The following is a 24,053-nucleotide window of genomic DNA, read 5'->3' on the forward strand; positions in this document are numbered from 1 at the left end:
CAAATATCGGGGTTGATTGGCAAGTGCTTCAGTAGTGCTGTAAGATCTCTCTACAGCCTAAATTATTTGTACATCCCAAATATTTGCCAATCATGCTTTGTAAATATTTTTTAAAGGTACAAATTTTTCTTTCCTTTTTATTTATTTTTAGCTGTGAAAAACCATAAATATAGAGCACTTATTTTTTGCTTTAGAAAATTTATATGTAAATCTATAAATCTTTTTTAACCTACAGCTTTTATTTCTAAAGCAAAAATATAAAGTTACAGCTCCTTCCAATCATCCCCGATATCCAATAACCTTTTATTTGTAAGAATTATTATAAATACCATATTCAATAAGGGAGGGTTTGGACAAAATCTAATTTTTCTTTTATAAAATACCTAATCCAATAAGCCTCTTTAATCCTTCATAGAAGGTCTAATTACCACCGGGCAGTTTTATAAACATTGATATAATATAATTCAAACAACAGATTGGTATCAAGAAGAGTATAATAACACGGTATGTTAACTAAGAAAAAACATGATCATATATACTTGATCAAACTGCTTTTATCACATGACGCAATAAAACACATGAAAGGGGAACAGTAAGCACACTACTAGCCCACTCAACGTTAGCCCAAACTTCTTCATCACCATTCCGCTTCTCAAACGCAATCAAAGCACACCAAATATTCGTCTTCTCATGGCGATCACGAGCATTATACACAAACTCGTCCCAAATTATCAAGAGTTTCCCACCGTAGTTAGCCATTTCAATATGACCACTACCAGCTCGGCAATGCCTCTCCAGTACCGACAAACCGTCGACCCTTCTCGAGCCATTATGCTTCTTATCGTACCAAATAAACTTTGTACCAGTGTAACAGTACCTTACATTGTCTACCACAACACTACACTCAAACGTGGGTGCTACAACTTCCCATCTACCTTCTATGGTATCATAAATATGATACGTATTCTTCTTGCTGCTAATAACGTAGATCTTTTTCCCCATCACTTCCATTTTCCTAAGTGTAGAAACACGTAGGTAGAAGCCAGGGTCAGGTAAAGATTCCCAAGTTTGAGTCTTTGTATCGTAAACCTCACCCCAATTCTTGGATTCTTCTTGGCTACAACCTCCCATTACGTATATTTTCCCATCAAGGACACAAGCAATGGGATCCTCTCGAGCCACAGTCATCATTTTGGGGACTTTTCGCCAGATGCCAGTTCCTGGTTTAGTGACCGACAGATCGAAAGATGGATTACAGTATCGATTGATTGCGTAGCACTCTGAACCAACCTTACACATGAACGTTGGTGGACGACGACAATAAGAAGAGGGTATTGGTACTAACAGAGCATTCCCGGTAGACTCTTCCTTCTTCTCCAAGTCATTGGTTAGGGCTTGGTTAGGTTTTAACCAGAGACTGAACCAGGAAGGACTATGACTTTTACTGGGAAAATGAAAACAGACAAGAAGGATTTTTTCACATGTTTTTTGAAGAAACCTAGTATCTTTGAGCTTGGACGATGAGATGAGAGAGGCAAAGGTCTTGCTGACTAGAGAGAGTTTAGGGTAGTACGATGGTGATATCCGGGCTATGCAGTTCAGAAGGATGTCATTTGGAAGAGAAAATAACGAAAGAGATGGATTCAAATTCTTCTTCTTTTTCTCTGATGGTTCAGATTCGGAGTTCATAGCTGCAGAGGCGGCCGTTGTAGCACAAGTAGAGAGGGGTTTGTAAAACTAGGGTTATACTAAAACATTATATAAGTGCTAGATTTTTATGCTAAGGCTCTGATTGGGGTTTGGCTTTAAAAGCTTTGATTTAATTTTAAAGATTTTTTTATGTTTTTTATTTATTATTAGCATAGTCCTTATATATTAAGGAAGAAACATTGTAATAAATGTGTTCACACTACAATAGACACGTGACACTTTCACAGTGATTTGAGAATGAACACGCTGACGTGTCACGTGTATAGAGCTTCTCAACCAAACTCTACATAAATGTGTTCACATTATGTATTTTACGTTTTGCTTTTAAATATAAAACTCACATGTAAGATTCCAATAAAATTCACACTATCCAGATTTTTCGATTCGAATATAAACAGATAACAAATCGAAAGTCAATTTTTTCTCTTGGAAGTTGAAATATTTTTTCTAAATAATTCTTTCACTATCCACCAAATTGTAGTGAAATGATTTGTCTTAATAATTTTATTTTATTTTTATTTAATTATTATATTTTATAATATGAAATCATTGGTTCGACATAAGGACTATCTAAAATTCATATAACCTGAAACTAAACAAATAATAATAATTTTTGGTTATCACCCTGATAATCACATCCTGCGCAAGGCGCGGGTTTTACCTAATTGTATATTTATAATGACACATTTAAAATATTGTTTTCTGTTTTTATGGTTTTGATTATTAATTTTACTTTTTCAATATTTAAAATAGTACTAACAATTTTAACATTCAAAATTTCTATAGCCAAAAGCCTAAATTAACAGTATAAAGCGCAAGTTCATACCAATCGAATCCTAAATTTTTTTGACATCTTTTACGCTAAATTTTGTTTAGAAAAAAAAAAAGCTACCTTTTTGGTTCAAATATATACTTCCTTTTTGGTTAAGAAATACTTACTTCACATAGGCACAAAGTTTTTAGTTTGGTTCAAATAGTCTTTGTATAGTATATTGTTTTTTTAATTGATGACAAAAAATAATAGTTCCTATTGAGCCAAACTATAGCTTTATTAACTTGAACATGCAAAATGAAATACAATCTGTATGTTAATCAAAGAGCTGGGTGATAATAGGTTTTTCTGCCTATTGCAAATGTTGTAGTATAGTGGGGTGAATGTCGAACCAGTCCTAGTGATGTGAATCAGTGAGAATACAAGTCATTTCTTAAGCTAAGCAGATTCAATAGTGGTGAGTGTGTGACAAGTAACAATAGCAAACAGAGCAATACAACAAGGTTTTAATCAATTTAGACAAGTGAATCCATGAGTATTGGGAATTGACTTCAAGTAACTAAGATCCAATCTAGGTGACAAGCTTTTAATCAAAGTAATCTCTTAAGTCTAAACACAATTTTAGACAAGTCCTATGTCTAGGTAAATGTCCATTTGCTTAGAAATCATTAAACATCAAATGTCTTTGGCTTAATTCAATCAAGCAATCTTTAAGTTCAAGTTTAATAACTATCTAGCAATTTTAACATCAAGTGTCCTTGGCTAATCTCACTAGAGCTTAGTTGAGTTGATTCAAACACTTCATCTAATCATGTCTGATGAGAAGTGTTTAGAAATCAGGTTTAGAGTGATCAAGACTAAACAAGCATTAAAAATACTCAACAAGCAAGTTCATACAAGGATCTAATACAATAACACCATAGATCTTCACTAAGTTACTCTAATCTCCCTAACCCATGAATTCTTAAGGAAACTACTCACTAATCTCCATGAAAACACTTAATCTCATAATAGATTGAAGCATATTCAAGTAGATACAACAGAGAATAAAGATAAACAAGGATTAAACAAGGAAAACGAAATTAAAACTCAAGAATAGATGATGAACAATGAAGAACAGCTCAAGAACAAATGTTTTCTCTCAAACTCTCAAAATACAAAATATGAAACTATAAAACTTTCACTCTCTACTCTTTGTTGTATTGTACTCTGTGTATTGTGTGTCTTCCTCCTTCCCCTTGCAGTCTCTTTTATAGCCTAAGTAAAGGAGGATGACAACACATCCATCATGTGAAAGCATAAAACACACTCATAAAAGTTATTCTCCACTTTCTTCCATTATAGAACACCTTTTGCCCCTTCATATGGCCAAAGTAGTCTTGCCTCTTCAGAAAAGGTAGAGAAAGTTAGGCCAAAAGAGCCACCAAACTCATGATAGACAACCCATCCCCCATGTTGCAAGCTTTAAAGAGATAAAACTCACTCATTAAAGTTTTTTCCACTTTCTCCATGTTGCACACACCTTTAGAATACCAAAAATAAGAAGAATAATGAATAGTAATGAGTTTTATAGGTTTTAAGTGAATAAAAATGAGTCTAAAGGCTTAAAATTCGAAGGCTATTGTTGATGTTGCTAGGGTGGCCGCTAGGAATGTCACACTGATATGTGTGTAGTATTTTGATCATAAATCCCTCAATACAGCTCCAAACGACTTGAAACCACCTCCATTGTAAAGCTAACTCAATTTACCATGTCTTCCCAAAAGACAAATTTCAAAAGATATCTTTAAGACCTTCATCAATGCTTGTCTTTCACACGTTCGGTTCAAGACTCCTCGAAGCTCCTTTTGTGCTCTAATCACCTCCAAAACTCCAAACAATTCATCCAACACCTACAAGATGCAAATGTACATGCAATAGACTCTAAATGCAAATAAACCTAAGGTTAATGCATGAATATATATGAAATAACAAAGCTAAAACTATGCAAAATCACAACACATCAAAAAATAATAGTTTGGTTCAAATAGTCTTTGTAGAGTATATTGTTTTTTTAATTGATGACAAAAAATAATAGTTCCTATTGAGCCAAACTATAGCTTTATTAACTTGAACATGCAAAATGAAATACAATCTGTATGTTAATCAAAGAGCTGGGTAAACACATCAGAATATAAAATTTGAATTTAAGAGCCTTTATTAGCTAATTGACAGAGCTGCGCTATTGTGATTTTTGTTTGACATAAATCATTGTTAAGCATCTGAATTTAGACTCCCACAACTTGATATGGTTATATCCACAAATGATCCATGTAAGATCTTAGCCAGTAGCTGACAGTCCCCTTCTAAGGAAAGGCAACCACGTTGAAACCCATGCATGATGCATTATGTTTGTGTATACTGCATAGCTATTAACAAATTGCTTTCCCGTACGCTTCAATGCTTGTCGAGGCATCCCCTAATACCGAGCCCCATAGTTTGGCTACACCAAAATGATCTCTCAAAATCCATCCTCCTACTACTTGGCCCATGATTGGATCAAAGGCAGCATCATAGTTACACTTTAGACAAACAGTAGCTGGTCGTATCCAACATTCTTTGGGATTTGAAAATGCCTGAAGTGTAGGAATTAGTGGGATAGCCGTATGTGTATCTATAAATAAAATAGAGGCTATCCTCTGAAGAAAATGTTTTAAACTTAAGCAGGATAGCCTTGCTTAGAAGGGGATTGTCAGCTACTGGTTAAGATCTTACATGGATCATTTGTGGATATAACCATATCAAGTTGTGGGAGTCTAAATTGAGACTCTTAACATTCATTCATGTCAAACAAAAATCACAATACAGCAACTCATTAATTAGCTAAGAAAGGCTCTTAAAATTCAAATTTTATATTCTGGATGTGTTTACCCTCCTCTTTGATTAATACATCGATTTATCCCATTTTGTATGTTCAAGTTAATGCAGTTATAGTTTGGCCCAACATGAACTATTTTTTTGTCATTAATAAAAAACAATATATTCTACGAATACTATGTAAACCAAACTGAAAGCTTTGCGTCTATGCATTGGTTAGTTCCTTTATTATAATTTTTATGTGTGTCATACTATATCTGTACTAATTTCCTAATCTAAAATTCATTTCTCTTCATATTTTTTTATTCTACTCTCTTTCTCATTTAATATTTAATTTAATTAATTTTTGGGAGAATTATAACTTTACTCTAAGTTGGTTACAACTTTTCAAATGTATCTTTACATAATAACCACTTTTATAAACACACTAAGTTTGTGACGAAAAAGACAAAACTAATCCTACTAAATCATTTATAATTATTTAAAAATTATTATAAAAGTTTATAAATTTAACTCCAATTTCTAAATATTATATCTTAAACAGTAATAAATAAATCTTAAACGCAAATGATAACGTAGTTTTTATTGAGTATATTTTGAAAAGTGATAACCAACTCAAGGTATTTCAAACAATTTCTCTTAATTCCTCATCTTCTTGATCAAGATACAAAAGATCTTTGATGAAAATTTCTTGAAGCTTTGGTGAAAATCCAAGAAAATCTTGCGAAAATCTATCAAAGAGCCAATGAAAATCCGTAAAGAGCCAGTAACAATCCAAATATGATTTGACACCAAATCTAGATAATTCTGGTGAAATATTATTTGACACCAAATCTTGGCATATGGTACGTGAAACTTTGTCACCAATTTTATTGTTTCTTGCAAATATTTTTTTCTTGATATACAATTTGGTATAGGTGCTATATGGTAAGATGATATTAAATGTTTCTATCGCATAGTTTAAGAAACTAAGATAGTTTGTCACCAAGTCTATATTTCAGCCATAAATTTTCTTATATAGCATACAAAATTTTATTATGCGATATTATCAAGTTGCCAAATATGTAATTACATAGTTATTGATATGTTACAGAAATATTTTTTTGTTGACAATAAAAAGATATGGTTTATATTTTCAAATCTAACTAATAACCTAGCTCCTAAAATTACCGAGGATATATAAATCATCACATCTCTAATTCTTACGATTAAAGGGAACAATAATGGCCAGTATGAATTATGTTGCCGATTTGGGACCATTCAAAATGATGGGGAAGATTAGGGTTAAAGTAATCCGACTGTGGGAACGGTACTCAGCTACTGCTGGTGAGAAAATATTTAGCCCAGACATTAGATCCTTATGCGATAAGTGATCTTTTGACCCAAAAAACTTCAAAAAAAAAAGAATCATCCCAACACTACAGTACACAAATTACATAATTAACAAAAAAAAGACATTATTGTATTTTGGCCAAAAAAATTAATTCGATCAAATATATAAATTTTAATTTTCTAAACAACATCTTTTAAATCTCCTATACTATATTTGCGAAGTGATTTTGCCATATGTCATCCCTACAATCAATTTCACAAAGCAAATATGACATGACTACTGAAATTGATGACATGGCTTCCAAAAAAATATGACATAGATAATTTTATTTAATGTTGATTTATATTTTTGGCAAACTTATTAGAATAGGGTAATAATTCATATATTACATTTTATATTGACATTTCTTTTTAGTAATTTTTTTTAAAATATAGTAATAGTTAATATATCATCTATAAAATAAATATATTCATATATAACATTTCAAATTTTGAATTATTATTACTTTTTTTATAATTATACAATTTGTATTACCAAAGCTTTCAAAAATTTCTACAATTTAAAAATAAATAAATATCTAATCGTAAGATCATTATTTTCTTATATATATACAAATTTTATAAATATTGCTTAGGCTAAATTTTTGATAATTATAAAAAAATTTATCATTTTTATTAGTTTTATACAAATTGATTTAATATATATCAAATCTATATTAAATATTAGTAAGAAAATAGTAAAATCTATAATATTTAATAAATTTTATTTTTAAATATAAGTTAGATTTAAAAAATTTCTTACTGCACATGGTGCAGGAAAACACCTAGTAATTCTTATATAAACTCAAGTCTTATCCTATTTTTTAAATAAAGGGTGATTTCAAAGGTTTTACGCAAATATCGGGGTTGATTGGCAAGTGCTTCAGTAGTGCTGTAAGATCTCTCTACAGCCTAAATTATTTGTACATCCCAAATATTTGCCAATCATGCTTTGTAAATATTTTTTAAAGGTACAAATTTTTCTTTCCTTTTTATTTATTTTTAGCTGTGAAAAACCATAAATATATAGCACTTATTTTTTGCTTTAGAAAATTTATATGTAAATCTATAAATCTTTTTAAACCTACCGCTAATATTTTACAGCAAAACTATCTATAGCCACAGCAAAAAAGATCTACAGTTTTATTTCTAAAGCAAAAATATAAAGTTACAGCTCCTTCCAATCATCCCCGATATCCAATAACCTTTTATTTGTAAGAATTATTATAAATACCATATTCAATAAGGGAGGGTTTGGACAAAATCTAATTTTTTTTTTATAAAATACCTAATCCAATAAGCCTCTTTAATCCTTCATAGAAGGTCTAATTACCACCAGGCAGTTTTATAAACATTGATATAATATAATTCAAACAACAGATTGGTATCAAGAAGAGTATAATAACACGGTATGTTAACTAAGAAAAAACATGATCATATATACTTGATCAAACTGCTTTTATCACATGACGCAATAAAACACATGAAAGGGGAACAGTAAGCACACTACTAGCCCACTCAACGTTAGCCCAAACTTCTTCATCACCATTCCGCTTCTCAAACGCAATCAAAGCACACCAAATATTCGTCTTCTCATGGCGATCACGAGCATTATACACAAACTCGTCCCAAATTATCAAGAGTTTCCCACCGTAGTTAGCCATTTCAATATGACCACTACCAGCTCGGCAATGCCTCTCCAGTACCGACAAACCGTCGACCCTTCTCGAGCCATTATGCTTCTTATCGTACCAAATAAACTTTGTACCAGTGTAACAGTACCTTACATTGTCTACCACAACACTACACTCAAACGTGGGTGCTACAACTTCCCATCTACCTTCTATGGTATCATAAATATGATACGTATTCTTCTTGCTGCTAATAACGTAGATCTTTTTCCCCATCACTTCCATTTTCCTAAGTGTAGAAACACGTAGGTAGAAGCCAGGGTCAGGTAAAGATTCCCAAGTTTGAGTCTTTGTATCGTAAACCTCACCCCAATTCTTGGATTCTTCTTGGCTACAACCTCCCATTACGTATATTTTCCCATCAAGGACACAAGCAATGGGATCCTCTCGAGCCACAGTCATCATTTTGGGGACTTTTCGCCAGATGCCAGTTCCTGGTTTAGTGACCGACAGATCGAAAGATGGATTACAGTATCGATTGATTGCGTAGCACTCTGAACCAACCTTACACATGAACGTTGGTGGACGACGACAATAAGAAGAGGGTATTGGTACTAACAGAGCATTCCCGGTAGACTCTTCCTTCTTCTCCAAGTCATTGGTTAGGGCTTGGTTAGGTTTTAACCAGAGACTGAACCAGGAAGGACTATGACTTTTACTGGGAAAATGAAAACAGACAAGAAGGATTTTTTCACATGTTTTTTGAAGAAACCTAGTATCTTTGAGCTTGGACGATGAGATGAGAGAGGCAAAGGTCTTGCTGACTAGAGAGAGTTTAGGGTAGTACGATGGTGATATCCGGGCTATGCAGTTCAGAAGGATGTCATTTGGAAGAGAAAATAACGAAAGAGATGGATTCAAATTCTTCTTCTTTTTCTCTGATGGTTCAGATTCGGAGTTCATAGCTGCAGAGGCGGCCGTTGTAGCACAAGTAGAGAGGGGTTTGTAAAACAAGGGTTAATAAAACATTATATATTTTTTTAAAGCATTATATAAGTGCTAGGTTTTTATGCTAAGGCTCTGACTGGGGTTTGGCTTTAAAAGCTTTGATTTAATTTTAAAGGTCTTTATATTTTTTTATTTATTATTAGCATAATTCTTATATACTAAGGAATAATCATTGTAATAAATGTGTTCACACTACAATAGACACGTGGTAGTTTTACAGCGATTTGAGAATGAACACTCTGACGTGTCACGTGTAGAGAGCTTCTCAACCAAATTTTACATAAATGTGTTCACACTATGTACTTAACGTTTTGTTTTTTAAATATAAAACTCACATGTAAAGTTTCAACAAAACTCACACAGCACACCATCCAGATTTTTCGATTTGAATAAAAAAGAATAATGAATTGAAAGTCAGTTATACATAGATTATACGTATAGGCTGAGCAAAATATTTGTAAATTTTATATTTGATTTGTTATCCGTTTTGATTCAAATTTAAAAAAATAAGGATATTCGTTGCCCTACGAAACAATCAAATACTAAAATGCAATATCTGTAAAAAAAATGAAGCAAATCACAAATACTAATATTTTTGGGAACGGATATCTGATTCGATCCATTATATGCACATATACATTTATTTAAATAATTATATATATAAGATATATATATATATATATATATATTATAGTTTATATAATTTTTACAATAATGTTATGTATTGAATTTATTATATTAGGTATTAGAATTTAAAAAGTTAAAAAATTATTTATTTTTGTAATGAAATATTATTATTTTATATTATTTTTAGTTTTTTCATTTATTTTAAAATTTTTATTTTATTTACGGATCAAACCGGATATACATAATTTTTTAAAAAATTTCCGGATATCCGAGACATCAAATATATGAGTGGCTACGGATCGAATCGATACTAGTACCTCCAAATACTCGGATATCTGATCCGTGTCAACCCCTATTTACGGATACAATTTGATTTTCTTTATATGAAAGAAAATTCACTAATTTCTATGGTTATTTTATTTTTAATTAGTTTTATTTTAATAGTTTTATCTTTCATGTTTTATCTTGAATAAAAATATCATTTAATATTGATAAACAATATCTTTATATATTTACCAAACGCTTTTATATACTTTACATACAAATACATGTGGACATTGACGTGAGTACCTATATAACTAAATATTCACCACAACTGAAGTTTCTAATTCTCTTGGAAGTTGAAATATTTTTTAAAAAAATGATTCTTTCACTATCCACCAAATTGTAGTGAAATGATTTGTCTTAATAAGTTTACTTTCTTTTTCTTTAATTATTATATTTTATAATATGACATAAGTACTATCTAAAATTCATATGACCTGAAACCAGACAAATAATAATAATTTTTGGTTATCATCCGAAAAAAAAACATCAACAATTTACATCGAACAAACCAAAATAAATATTGATTTAGAATTATAGCTATATTTTAGGAGATTAAAAACAAAAAAAAAACAACCTAAACGAACTGGTATCCAGATTAAACATATTTGATAAAAATTTCATTAATGTCTCCTTGTTAGAAAATAACAAAACTAATAATCACATCCTGGGCAAGGCACGGGTTTTACGTAATTGTATATTTATAACGAAACATTTAGAATATTGTTCACAGTTTTTATGATTTTGATTATTAATTTTTCTTTTCCAATATTTAAAATAATATTAACAGTTTTAACATTCAAAATCTCTACAACCAACAGCCTAAATTAACAGTGTAAAGCGAAAGTTCATACCAATCGAACCCTAAATATTTTTTGACGTCTTTTATGCTAAATTTTGTTTAGAAAAAAAGGGAAAGCTACCTTTTTGGTTCAAAAATATACTTCCTTTTTGGTTTAAAAAAATACTTACTTCACATAGGCACAAAGTTTTTAGTTCGGTTCAAATAGTCTTTGTAGAGTATATTGTTTTTTTAATTGATGACAAAAAAAATAGTTCCTATTGGGCCAAACTATAACTTTATTAACTTAAACTTAAAAAATGGGATACAATGTGTATGTTAACAAAGAGCTGGGTAACACATCAGAATATAAAATTTGAATTTAAGATCTTAGCTAATTGACGAGTTGCGGGATTGTGATTTTTGTTTGACATAATAAATCAATGTTAAGCATCTGAATTTAGACTCCCACAACTTGATACGGTTATATCCACAAATGATCCATGTAAGATCTTAGCCAGTAGCTGATAGTCCCCTTCTAAGGAAAGGCAACCACGTTGAAACCCATGCATGATGCATTTGTTTGTGTATACTGCATAGCTATTAACAAATTGCTTTCCCGTATGCTTCAATGCTGGGCGAGGCATCCCCTAATACCAAGCCCCATAGTTTGGCTACACCAAAATGATCTCTCAAAATCCATCCTCCTACTACTTGGCCCATGATTGGATCAAAGGCAGCATCATAGTTACATTTTAGACAAACAGTATCCAACATGCTTTGGAATTTGAAAATGCCTGAAGTGTAGGAATTAGTGGGATAACCGTATGTGTATCTATATATAATAGTGGTTATCCTCTGAAGAAAATGTTTTAAACTTAAGCAGGATAGCCTTGCTTAGAAGGGGATTGTCAGCTACTGGTTAAGATCTTACATGGATCATTTGTGGATATAACCATATCAAGTTGTGGGAGTCTAAATTGAGATTCTTAACATTCATTCATGTCAAACAAAAATCACAATACCGCAACTCATCAATCAGCTAAGAAATGCTGTTAAAATTCAAAATTTATACTCTGGATGTGTTTATCCTCCTCTTTGATTAATACACCGATTATATCCCATTTTGTATGTTCAAGTTAATGAAGTTATAGTTTGGCCCAAGATGAACTATTTTTTGTCATCAATAAAAAACAATATATCTAGGAAGACTATGTAAACCAAACTGAAACGCAATGCGATGGAAGTATTTTTCTTAACCAAAACGGAATGCTTTTAACAAAAAAGGAAATATTTTGTTGAACCAAAAAGGTAGTCTTCCCCCTTTTTTAACAATTTTTTTGTATAAAATTATTAGCACTTCTGCCGTCAAAAAATATATATCTCTCTTGTCAGCAAGACCTTTGCCTCTCTCATCTCATCGTACGAGCTTTACAAGACTAGGTGTCTTCAAAACACATATGAAGAAATACTTCATGTCTGCTTACAGTTTCCCATGGATCGTCGTCCCTCCTGGTTCAGTCTCTGGTTAAAACCAAACCAAACCCTAACCAATGACTTGGAGAGAAAAGAAAAGTCTAGCAGGAATGCTCTGTTAGTACAAATACCCTCTTCTTATTGTCCACATCGACCAAAGTTCATGTTCATGGTTGGTTCAGAATGGTACGCAATCAATCAATGCGGTTATCCAGCTTCCGATTTGTCCGTCTATAAATCAGGGATATGGAACTGGCGTGAAGCCCCAAACATGACCGTGGCTCGAGGGGAGGATGTCATCGCCGGCGTTCTCAATGATAAAATATATGTAATGGGAGGTTGCAGCAAAGATGAATCAAAGAATTGGGCTGAGGTTTTCGATACAAATACTCAAACATGGGAATCTTTACCTGACCCTGGTGTCCAGCTACGCTGTTCTCCACTTAGGAAAATGGGGGGGGGGGGGGGGGGGGGGGGGAAAGATCTACGTTATTAGCAGCAAGAGGATTGAGTACGATGTTTATGATACTAAAGAAGGTAGATGGGAAGTTGTAGTTCAGTCACCCATGTTTGAGTTTAGTTGTGTGATAGAGAACGTAAGGTACTATTATGGTGATAAAGGTTTTTTGTGGTATGATGAGAAGCTTAAAGATTGGAGAACGATCAACGGTTTGGGTCTAGGCACTGCCGAGGTGGTTCTGGTAAGATTGAAATGGCTGATTACAGTGGGAAACTCTTGATGATATGGGACAAGTATAAGCAGTATAAACATCACCCTGAGAAGAAGATTTGGTGTGCGTTAATTGCTTTTGAAAAGAGGAACAATGATGATGAAGTTTGGGGAAAGGTGGAGTGGGCTAATATTGTGCGTACGGTTCCTAATTCATGTGTTTTATTGCGTTCTGAAATACAGGCAGTTTGATACTCCCTCCGTTCCACAAAGATACGTTTTTTATTTTCACACATATTAAAAAAAAGCATTAAACTACCATAATAAATGTATCGTTTTCTGTAATTTTCAGTTTTCAATAACTTTTAAGCAATAGTAATTTAATAAAATCAATTAATTTTTTTGAAGTTTACAATTTTTTCATAGAAAACACAAAAATACATTTTTTGAAACAACCTTTTTTCTAAAAAATTTATCGTTAAGGAACGGAGGGAGTATTATATAATCATGGTTTTTCTTTTCAAGTTACCGGTTGTTATACTGTTCTTGAAATCAGCAAGGTCTTTCATTAAAGATATATACGTTGGATAGCATTAAAATAAATTTTTGTTTCAAAATAGCAAAATTCACAAAATAGAATTCACAAAACTAGTAAAACAAATATACTTCTATAACGACCATCAACGACCATTTTCCAAATGGGGCTCCAAAACAGCTATATTTTATTGGGCATGTTCAACACATGGCGTGTGCAGCCCTGTTCAATCTTTAGGAAATCTTCTTGTACCTATAGCAATTTCGTATCTCATGCTCTGAACTTTCTAACAGAACTTGTTTGTAATATTATTGAAATGAAAAAAAAAAACAAAATAAGTTGACGAAAAAATGATTACAAGATTTTGCACTACAAAAAAACAGCGGTATTCTGACGGACATTCCGACGGAAAATGAAATCCTCGGAATTTCCCGAGGAATTTCCGAGGATATTCCGAGGAAACCCAAAATTTGGTTTCCTCGGAATTTCCTCGGAATATACCGACGGAATTCCGAGGAAATATCAATCCGTCGGAATATTCTTATGAAATACCGAGGAAAAATGTGTTCCTCGGAAAAAACCGATGAATTCCGAGGAAATATTATAGCCGTTGGAGAGCCGTTGGGGGATTTTACAAAATTCCGAGGAAATTTCGACGATGATGACTTGGAAACAGACTACAATTGATTTTTTTTTTAAAGAAATACCGAGGAAATTCCGAGGAACACTTGATATACTCGATCGATCGATGTGTTTTTGAACATATATCCATCGATCGATCCGTTTATAAAAAAATGTTCGAGATTTTGTTCATTCGATCTATTGGATATCCACATCGATCGATCGGATAATCTAATCGATCGATCACATTGTTACGCTTTGGTCCATCTTAGTGATCGATCGATGCGTTTTTGGACATATATCCATCGATCGATCCGTTTATAAAAAAACATTCGAAATTTTGTTCATTCGATCTATTGGATATCCACATCGATCGATCACATTGTTACGCTTTGGTCCATCTTAGTGATCGATCGATCCATTTTGGGATCGATCGATCACTTTGTTACCCCAAACCCTGTTTCCTCGGAAAAGCCTCGGAATATTCCGAGGAAATTCCGAGGAACATTTGATATACTCGATCGATCGATGCGTTTTTGAACATATATCCATCGATCGATCCGTTTATAAAAAAATGATGTTTTGAAACCCCAAACACTAGTTCCTCGGTATTTCCTCGGAATATTCCGACGGAATTCTGAGGAAGAAAAGGGTTTCCTCGGAATTTCCTCGGAATATTCCGAGGAAATTCCGAGGAAATAGGGTTTTTAAACCGAAAACAACGTTTTGCGGTTTGAATAACACCTATATAACCCTTATTAAGTGTCTTACGTTCATTATGAAGTCAAAATTTTGTTTCTTACCCTATAATAAACACTTTTCCGATTGTATGAACGAAATCCCACAACATAAGAGAAACACTTATACACTTTAATGAACGGTAAAGAGAATACTTTCAATTCGTTTAGAAATTTGTTATTTCATGGTTATGCTCATCTATACAAAGAATCCTCAATGGTATGCATTACAATTGTATAAGAAATGAAATACGGCAAAAAAATTTGATGTTTTGAAACCCCAAACACTAGTTCCTCGGTATTTCCTCGGAATATTCCAAGGAAATTCCGACGGATATTTTACTATCCGTCGGAATTTCCTCGGAATATTTTCATTTTACCGGGCAAATATTTTGCGAAAATTGAAATTAGAATTCCGACGGAATTCCGACGGATAGTATCCGTCGGACCCTAGGCTTTATAACCACGAGCCGCTTCTTCTTCCCCATTTCTCTCTTCTTCCTCTGCGCGACTCCTCTCTCCTCTCCGGCGATTTCCCCCTGAATTCTGACGATATCTCCGGCGATCTCCCCCTTATCTTACACAAATCATGTAAGGACCCTATCCCACTCTCTTAGGTTCTATTTGTTAGGTTTTTGTGTAGTTTTGATAGATTTTTGTTAGGGTGATTGGTTAGGATTGTGATTTGGTTGTATATTTTTTTTTTTGTGATTTGGTTGAATAATTTGTTTTGTTGAATTGATTTATAATTTTTTTATATTTTTTTTTATTTTTTTTGTATTTATAAAATCGATTTTTGTATATAAAATCGATTTTTGTATTTTACAAAACGATTTTTGTATATAAATTCGATTTTTTGGATTTTACAAAATGTTTTTTGTATATAAATTCGTTTTTTTAGATTTTACAAAACATTTTTAATATCTATAAAACTTTTTTTGTGATTAAAAACTATTATTTGGGATTTTTTTTAAAAAATATATATATATATATTTATGTTATATAAATTTTTTATTTATTAAAACTATTTTTTGTTTATTAGAACTATTTTTATATATTTATTAAACATTTTTAATATCTATAAATCTTTTTAGAATGATTAAAAACTATTATTTGGGATTTTTTTATAAAATAAAATAATTATTTATATATTTCTATATTTATTTAATATATTTTTTTAATTTACAGGTCTCATGATGATCAGACCCGGCCTCGACAGCGTAGTGGTCGTGGTGGTACGGGGTCAAACATGGTAAGGATGATCGCATATCTTTGTTGGAGACCCAGATGGCGGCTCAACAGGCGGGCTATGAGGCACAGAGGAGGGCTGAACCAGCAAATGATGGAGATGATGCAGAGGATGTACCCGAACGAGGTGTTTCCGGACGTGCCAAACCCGTAGTTTTTTTTTTCCAAAAACTTGGAATGTTTTAATTTTATTTGTGAAACTTTGAATATTAATTAATATGATTTCAATTTTAATTTTAATTTTATATTTTCGAATTTAAATTTCAAAAATTTTATTTTTTAAAAAAATTAATATTTTTTACATTCCGAGGAAATGAAATACCGAGGAAATTCCGAGGAACACTTGATATACTCGATCGATCGATGCGTTTTTGGACATATAACCATCGATCGATCCGTTTATACCGAGGGACATGTTCCTCGGAATATTCCGAACGTTTTTTTATAAACGGATCGATCGATGGATATATGTCCAAAAACGCATCGATCGACGAAGTTCCGAGGAAATATCCCGACGACGTTCTCCCTCGGTATATTCCGAGGAGCTTTCCGACGAACTAGTGGTTCTCGGAATGTCCTCGGAAATTTGTTTCCTCTGAATTCCGTAAAATTCCGAGGGATTTCCGAGGAAAGAAGAAATTCCGAAGAGTTATTTCCGAGGACTTGTTTCGTCGGTATGTCGTCGGAATAACGTTATTCCGACGACATACCGACGATTTTTTCCTTCAGTATGTCGATGTTTTCTTGTAGTGTTGTGTTGGTGTGCCCGTGTTCTATTTGTTCGACGAAGTTTAATTAAATTAAACCAAATAATTCATAAGTTTTATAATGATTAAACTAACTAGTCGTTACTGCATTATAAAGCCTTTTTAACTAAAAATTTGCATCGTACTGAACACTTATATAATGTATTATTAACCCTAGTTTTACAAAACGTCCCCTACTTTTGCTACAGCTGCCGCTATGAACTCCGTATCTGAACCATCAGAGATAGAAGAGAAGAACTTCAATCCATCTCTTTCGTTATTTTCGCTTCCAGAAGACATCGTTCTGAACTGCATAGCCCGTATATCGCCACCCTAAACTCACTCTAGTCAGCAAGACCTTTGGCTCTCTCGTCTCATCCTTCGAACTCTACAAGTCTAGGTTTCTTCAAAAAACTAACGAACACACCCTTCATGTCTGTTTAGAGTTTTCCAATTACAGTCGTCGTCTTTCCTGGTACACTCTCTGGTTAAAACCTAACCAAACCCTAACCAATGACTTGGAGAAAAAGGAAAAGTCCACCGGGAATGCTTTGTTGGTAGCAAAACCCTCATCTTATTGTCAGCGTCTACCAACGTTCATGTGCATGGTTGGTTCAGAATTGTACGCAATCAATAATTACGGTTATCCATCATTCGATTTGTGAGTCAAAAAATCAGAAAATGGCAACTGGCTTGCTGATGTTCCAAAGATGACTGTGGCACGAGATAATGCCATTGCTGGCATACTCGATGGAAAAATATACGTTGTGGGAGGTTTCAGCATATATGAATCTAAGAACTGGGCTGAAGTTTACGATACAAAGACTCAAACTTGGGAATCTTTACCTGACCCTGGTGTCCAGCTACGTAATTCTACACTTACGAAAATGGAAGAGAGGGGGAAAAAGATCTATATTACAATACAAGCAACAATAGGAATGCGTATGATGTTATGATACCAAAGAAGGTAGATGGGAAGTTGTAGCACCCGTGGTTGCGTGTAGTGTACGTTGTGATAGAGAATGTAAGGTACTGTTACGTTAATACAGGTTCTCTTTATTACAATGAGAAGCATAATTGCTGGACAAGGGTCAATGGTTTGTCGGTACTGGAGAGGCATTGCCGTGGTAATATTGAAATGGCTAATTACGGTGGGAAACTCTTAATGATTTGGGAAAAGGTTGTGCATACTTGTCATTGTTATGATGAGAAGAATATTTGGTGTGCGTTGATTGCGTTTGAGATCCGGAATGGTGATGAAGAAGTTTGGGGTAAGGTTGAGTGGGCTAATAGTGTGCTTACCGTTCCCATTTCATGTGTTTTATTGCGTCATGCAATACGATCACTTTGATCAATTACATATCACCATGGTTTTTCTTTTGAGCGTTTGACAAATTGGGTCCCTTTCCATGTTCATAATTACATTGACATTGTAGTCATTTTCAGCTACTAGGGTACTTTTTGGTGGCTAATGACATTGGTACAATCAACTAAACGCAAACTGAATCGTTGATTTTCATTAAGTTTTTTTCTGCCTTGTTTTTTTTTTTTTTGAGGTTGTAGTATAGTGAATTTTAAAATTTTGAAAGTTGGTAATCCACATTTTATCCTGAACCATGTATTTATTTATTTCTTTTTATATTTTATCGTATCCATTGTCACGTGAATCAAAGGTAATTTTACTTCTCACCAACAAGATGGCTATCATAACTACCGGAAAGCTTACGAATTACTTCCACCATCGACGGCGAAACACAGTTACACAGATGGAGATGTGAACCTGGAGAAAGCGTCTTGGGGAAGACAAAGTCCATAGTTATCCCATCACACGAATATTCATGTAGATAATCTATGAACCCGAGAGCTTAGCTAGCCCAAAGCTTAAACTTTAACGTCCCATTGCTTGTCAAGCAAGATATTACTAGACACTATGTCAAGGTGAACAACTTTAGGTTCAAGACTTTCGTGTAAATACCTTAAAACCCTTTTGCAGTTCCAAGAACAATGTTCATTCTAAATATTCTAATCTCCCGAATAATTAAGACCACTCTTTGAACCTAACCCATCACCTTGAAGCCATTGTTCTAACTTGTAAGTTTCCACTATCAACAAACTCGTAAACAAGCTAGCTATGATTATTGAGGCTGTAACTGGATGTTAGATAAAAAAAATAAGTGGAATTAACGAAATGATAATTAATCTATATTATAATAGATCAGTTTTTGCTCACTCCTCAGCGTGTCATGGCTCGAACCCGTGTTATTGAGATATAAACACCAACATTTATACCACTAAGCTAACTGATACCTTTGTACATTGATGGCTGAACCTAATATATATTTATGAAGGTCGGAAGCCCTTGCTTCTTCGGCTTCCTCTGAGGGTCGGACCTACAAGTGTATTATGGGTTTCATTTTTAAATGGGATTCATCACGTTATATGAAAAAAGGCTTAAGTTTGCAACAATTATGGTTTTCCTATATTGTAAACTGTTGTAGTTTAATATGAGTTCTTTTCATTATTGTCTCAAACAAGTCTGAGTTACAGAGTTGCGCCGTGTGTATGTTCGTAATCTATTTTTTCACCGGTGAACTCTTCATGTCCCCATCTTAAATCGCTTGATCATAAATGTTCCTGATTTGTAGCCCCTCTGTAAACCATATATATATGATTCTCATCTTTGATGAACCCAATCTGCATCTCCACAAAACTCATTGATTCCTCTTAGCTTTAACCATCTTCTAGAAAATGTTTCTCTCTGCTTCTCCAGTTCGTCAAACCGGCGTCCCGGCATCCGTCACTCAACCTTCGAGTCTCTCCATCTTGGTCTTAGTAGTCAGAGCATAGCATCTGGCTTCCTCCGCTTCTGGGATTCCCTGAACTTCAAGAAACACAGAGAGTTTGTGAGAATCGCGGTTCTTTTCCTCGATGAAAAGGTAAGTTAATCTTCGATCTATCACACTTATTTAACATAATGGTTTTAATTTATTTCCTGATTCTTTGTTGGATAATACTATTTGCAGATTCCGTGATTCATGGGTTTACTCCCGTCGGACGTGCTAATCATTATATGCCATCTTTGAAAGCAGATTCCATTGTGAAAGTCGATCGTTTTGAGGTTGCTAGGTGCTCCAAGTGATTGCGAACACAAACCTAGAAATGGGTAAACATAGCATATTTGGCAGCTCCAAGCTAGATTACAATCAGGCAAATTCAAGTGGAATGACATACCAACAACTGAAACTGATAATTAGTCAACAGTTTATCCCATATTTTCCTTATCTGAAAAAATCTACTGTGTTTCTGATCTATTTTTTCATCTACGCAACTTTAGCCTCTATCATGGATAGCTCTCTCCCAAGAATTGCATTGACTATGGTTTATGGGAAGAAAAAGATCTTGCTCCTGAAAAAAGACCGTGACAACCCTGTTGTAAGATTTTAGTTTGTGCAGAACAAAAAACCTTGATTTATTTTCTATTTAGTATAATGATAGTTGTTGACAATCATTAGTTATTTGCCAATATGTTTTTTATGCGGCATTTCAGAACTCTCTATTCCAAGCGGAACAGCAGATGGAAGCTAATTTTTCCGGAAGCTCCTCGACTTCAAGACAGAATCAGAAGATAGATGTTGGTGGGAGGTTAATCAAGGGAATACTTCAGAGAAGTGAGACGGCCTAGCCAGACTTCATCTTTTGTACAGTCTGAGCAAAGAGTGGAACCCACAAAACACGAGAGAAGAAAAAACAAAACACGAAATTAACATATTCAGATCTTCTCTCTTGCATGTCTAACATCTGGCGCCGACGAAACTCAACACCCACGGCAGACGAAGCTGATGCAAGTAAACCTCTCATCAATCATGCTTAAAATCAATCTACGCTTTTCAATCTCACAAACTAAGAAACAATTTTACCTACATGAATCGGGAAATTAGTGCCCACATTCCCGATATAGAGAAAAAAAGGAGTTGAAGTCCTAACAGTTTTTTCAGTATTAGACTAAACCACAGATTCAAGGCCCAGTGATTTTGAAACCCTAACATTTTAAATCCAAATTTATTATCTTTTTCCATGCACGATTTGATTTATATACAAACAACTACCTAAGTAAACATTAACAAGTTCCATCACCCTCAACTTTGAACATATAAGATATAAAAATATCAACATATGACTTCATCGTTCATTCTTATATCAAACTCATCAACCTATGTAATATCCAAAGTCCCATCAATCACATTATAGACAAAAAAAACAATAAAATCCCGTAAATAAAACTATACAATACACCTATAATGTAGCCGACTCCGCGCTTGCGCGAGGACTATGCACCTAGTAGAATCCAATGGAATGGAATTGTTATTCCATTTATTTCATAACTATTTTGATGTGGAATGATTTTTCAAATGAGTGCGTTATTGATTGATTGTGCTTTAACTTAGACTTTAGCTTTATTTATTCTTAAAGCGCTAATTTTTACCAATCATGATGTAGTTTTATTTTTAAAATTTAAAGTTACAGCAAAATTTTACTAATCAGAATGTAAATTTCGTTTTCAAAGTTACAGAAAGAAAAATGAAAACTTTCTTTTTATATTTGTTTTAGTCCAAAATGTTACATCCCTGTTATTTAGGCTGCCGAAGTTTTAAAGTTGTAATGGAAAACAAATAACTCGTATTTCTTAAAATAACCTTAAAACAAAATTTATCAATTAAGAAAAGAGAAAAAAAAAACATTAAAAAACCAAAACTTTGGGGGTGATTGGTTGGGCTTTATCTCCCTACTTTAGTTTTATTTATTTTTAAATCACTAAATTTTACCAATCATGTTGTAGCTTTACTTTTTTTTTTTTTTTTTGTCATCAAAATACAGACTCATACTGACTCTGTGAACCAAACTGGGTGATCTGCATCCATGTGAACGACGAAAGACGATTGATTTCGAGCACTGCGTGCTAGACTATCCGCCTTTGAATTGTGCGTCCGTGGTACATAGATGAGCTCTGATCGGGTGAAGCTCTCCCTCAGGATCTTGATATCTTCCAAATAATTTGCAAAAGCTGGCCATTCCTCTGGTTCCGAAACCATCTTCACCAGTTGAGAACAATCCGTTGCAAACGTCACTTGAGATTGACGCAAGTTCTTCATACATTCCATTGCCCATAATAATGCTTCCATTTCTGCATGGAGAGGCGAGAGAGTAGCCCTCACATTTCGAGCCCCCAACAAACCATCAAAACCTTCCAGAGTACTGAACCAACCTTGTCCTGAAAAATTAAAACCCTCCTTCCACGAGCCATCCGTAAAACACCATCTTCCTGGGATCGCCGGCAGTACCGTAGCTGCTGATGGTAATGGTATCCTCTGATCATTCTTTACTTGTGCCTCAGCCCACAATGTGGATTCTGTTTCAGCCAATTTTAGCGTGTCCATAGGATCCATGTCCAAATTACTGAAAACCTTATTATTTCTACCTTTCCAAATGTACCAAAGTATCCATGCAAACTGATGATCTTCCATCTGCGGAAAAACTCTCCAGAATAGATGATCGATGTTTGTAAAGAGGGCGCTCGTTGGAAAAACATCTGGATTTGATGGTATTTTCGAAAGGGCCCAAACTTGAACAGCTGGAGGGCATTCAAAAAACACATGGTTTATAGATTCCTCGGGAGCTCCACATCGTACACAACCAATATCCCCTTGCATTCCTCTTGCATGTAAATTTTTCCGAACCGCTATGCACCCTGTCACCAATTGCCATAAGAAATGTTTTAGCTTTGGTGGACACCTTATTTTCCAGCAGTAAGCCTTCAAGACATCAACCGTTGGCCCAATCAGTAAAGGTGGCCTTTCTCTGTCAGGATAAATCCGTTCCACTTGATATCCTGATTTAACCGAATATTTACCATTTTTCGTAAAGTGCCATCCATCTTTATCCACCTGTTGAATCCTACTTAGTGGGATACTTTCTATTAGTTTTGCATCCTGAGGATCCACCAAAGTCCGAATTGCCCCTAAATTCCATGTTCGCGAGGTAGAGTCAATGAGAGACTCTACTGTAAGGTCCGGGTATAAATTGTGTTGATTTTTATTTGCTGGTCTCGGGCGAGTGGTTGGGAGCCATGGATCATTCCATACAGATATGGAAGACCCTGATCCCACCCTTTTGATTAGTCCTTTGCTAACCAGAGATCTAGCAGAAACAATACTCCGCCAGCCGTATGACGGGGCATATGAACGAATCGGTTCCAAGGGTGAAGCATTCCTAAAATACCGACCTTTGAAAACTCGAGAAAATAAGGTATTTGGCTTCTCTATCAGACGCCATAACTGTTTACCAAGCATTGCCGTGTTGAAATCAGTGATATCTTTAAAACCCAACCCTCCTTCTTCCTTATCAAGACATACCTTGTCCCATGATTTCCAGTGCATACCTCTCGTACTTCCCCCTGGACTCCACCAAAATTGTGATACCGCACTTGTCAGCTTTTTCACCGTTGCTTTAGGCAAACGATAACATGACATCGTATGATTTGGTAATGCCGTAACCACCGACTTAATAACCACTTCTTTCCCCCCTTTTGTGAAAAACTTGAAAGTCCACCCATTGACTCTATTATTTAAACGCTCTTGTACAAAACTGAAAACCTGGATCTTGGATCCGCCTAGATTTTCTGGTAAGCCAAGATATGATCCCATTCCTCCAAGATTCTGAATACCCAAGATATCCCTTAACTCCTGTCTAACAGATTCTTCAATCTTATATCCAAATTGGATAGAAGACTTATCAAAATTTATGAGTTGCCCTGAAACTGCCTCATATTCCTTTAGAATCCTAAGAATTGTTTGACACTCTTCTTTTTGGGCTCTACAAAAGAAAAGACTATCATCCGCAAAAAGCAGATGAGAAATCGATGGACAAGCCCGAGCTACCTTCA

At 34.1% G+C, this 24,053-nt stretch overlaps 2 protein-coding genes across 2 annotated transcripts; both read right to left on the reverse strand.

Annotated features, from left to right (window-relative positions):
* Positions 1-543: 543 nt before the first annotated feature.
* Positions 544-1,689, reverse strand: LOC125582972 (putative F-box/kelch-repeat protein At4g39756). The gene has a single exon (XM_048749463.1). It carries the CDS (start codon positions 1,687-1,689, stop codon positions 544-546), a length of 1,146 nt encoding a protein of 381 aa, XP_048605420.1.
* A 6,468-nt stretch (positions 1,690-8,157) lies between these two features.
* On the reverse strand, positions 8,158-8,913 carry LOC125582973 (putative F-box/kelch-repeat protein At4g39756). Its single transcript, XM_048749464.1, has one exon. It carries the CDS (start codon positions 8,911-8,913, stop codon positions 8,158-8,160), a length of 756 nt encoding a protein of 251 aa, XP_048605421.1.
* Positions 8,914-24,053: the final 15,140 nt, after the last annotated feature.

Source organism: Brassica napus, chromosome C3 (assembly GCF_020379485.1).
Source record: "Brassica napus cultivar Da-Ae chromosome C3, Da-Ae, whole genome shotgun sequence".
NCBI classification, from domain to species: Eukaryota; Viridiplantae; Streptophyta; class Magnoliopsida; order Brassicales; family Brassicaceae; genus Brassica; species Brassica napus.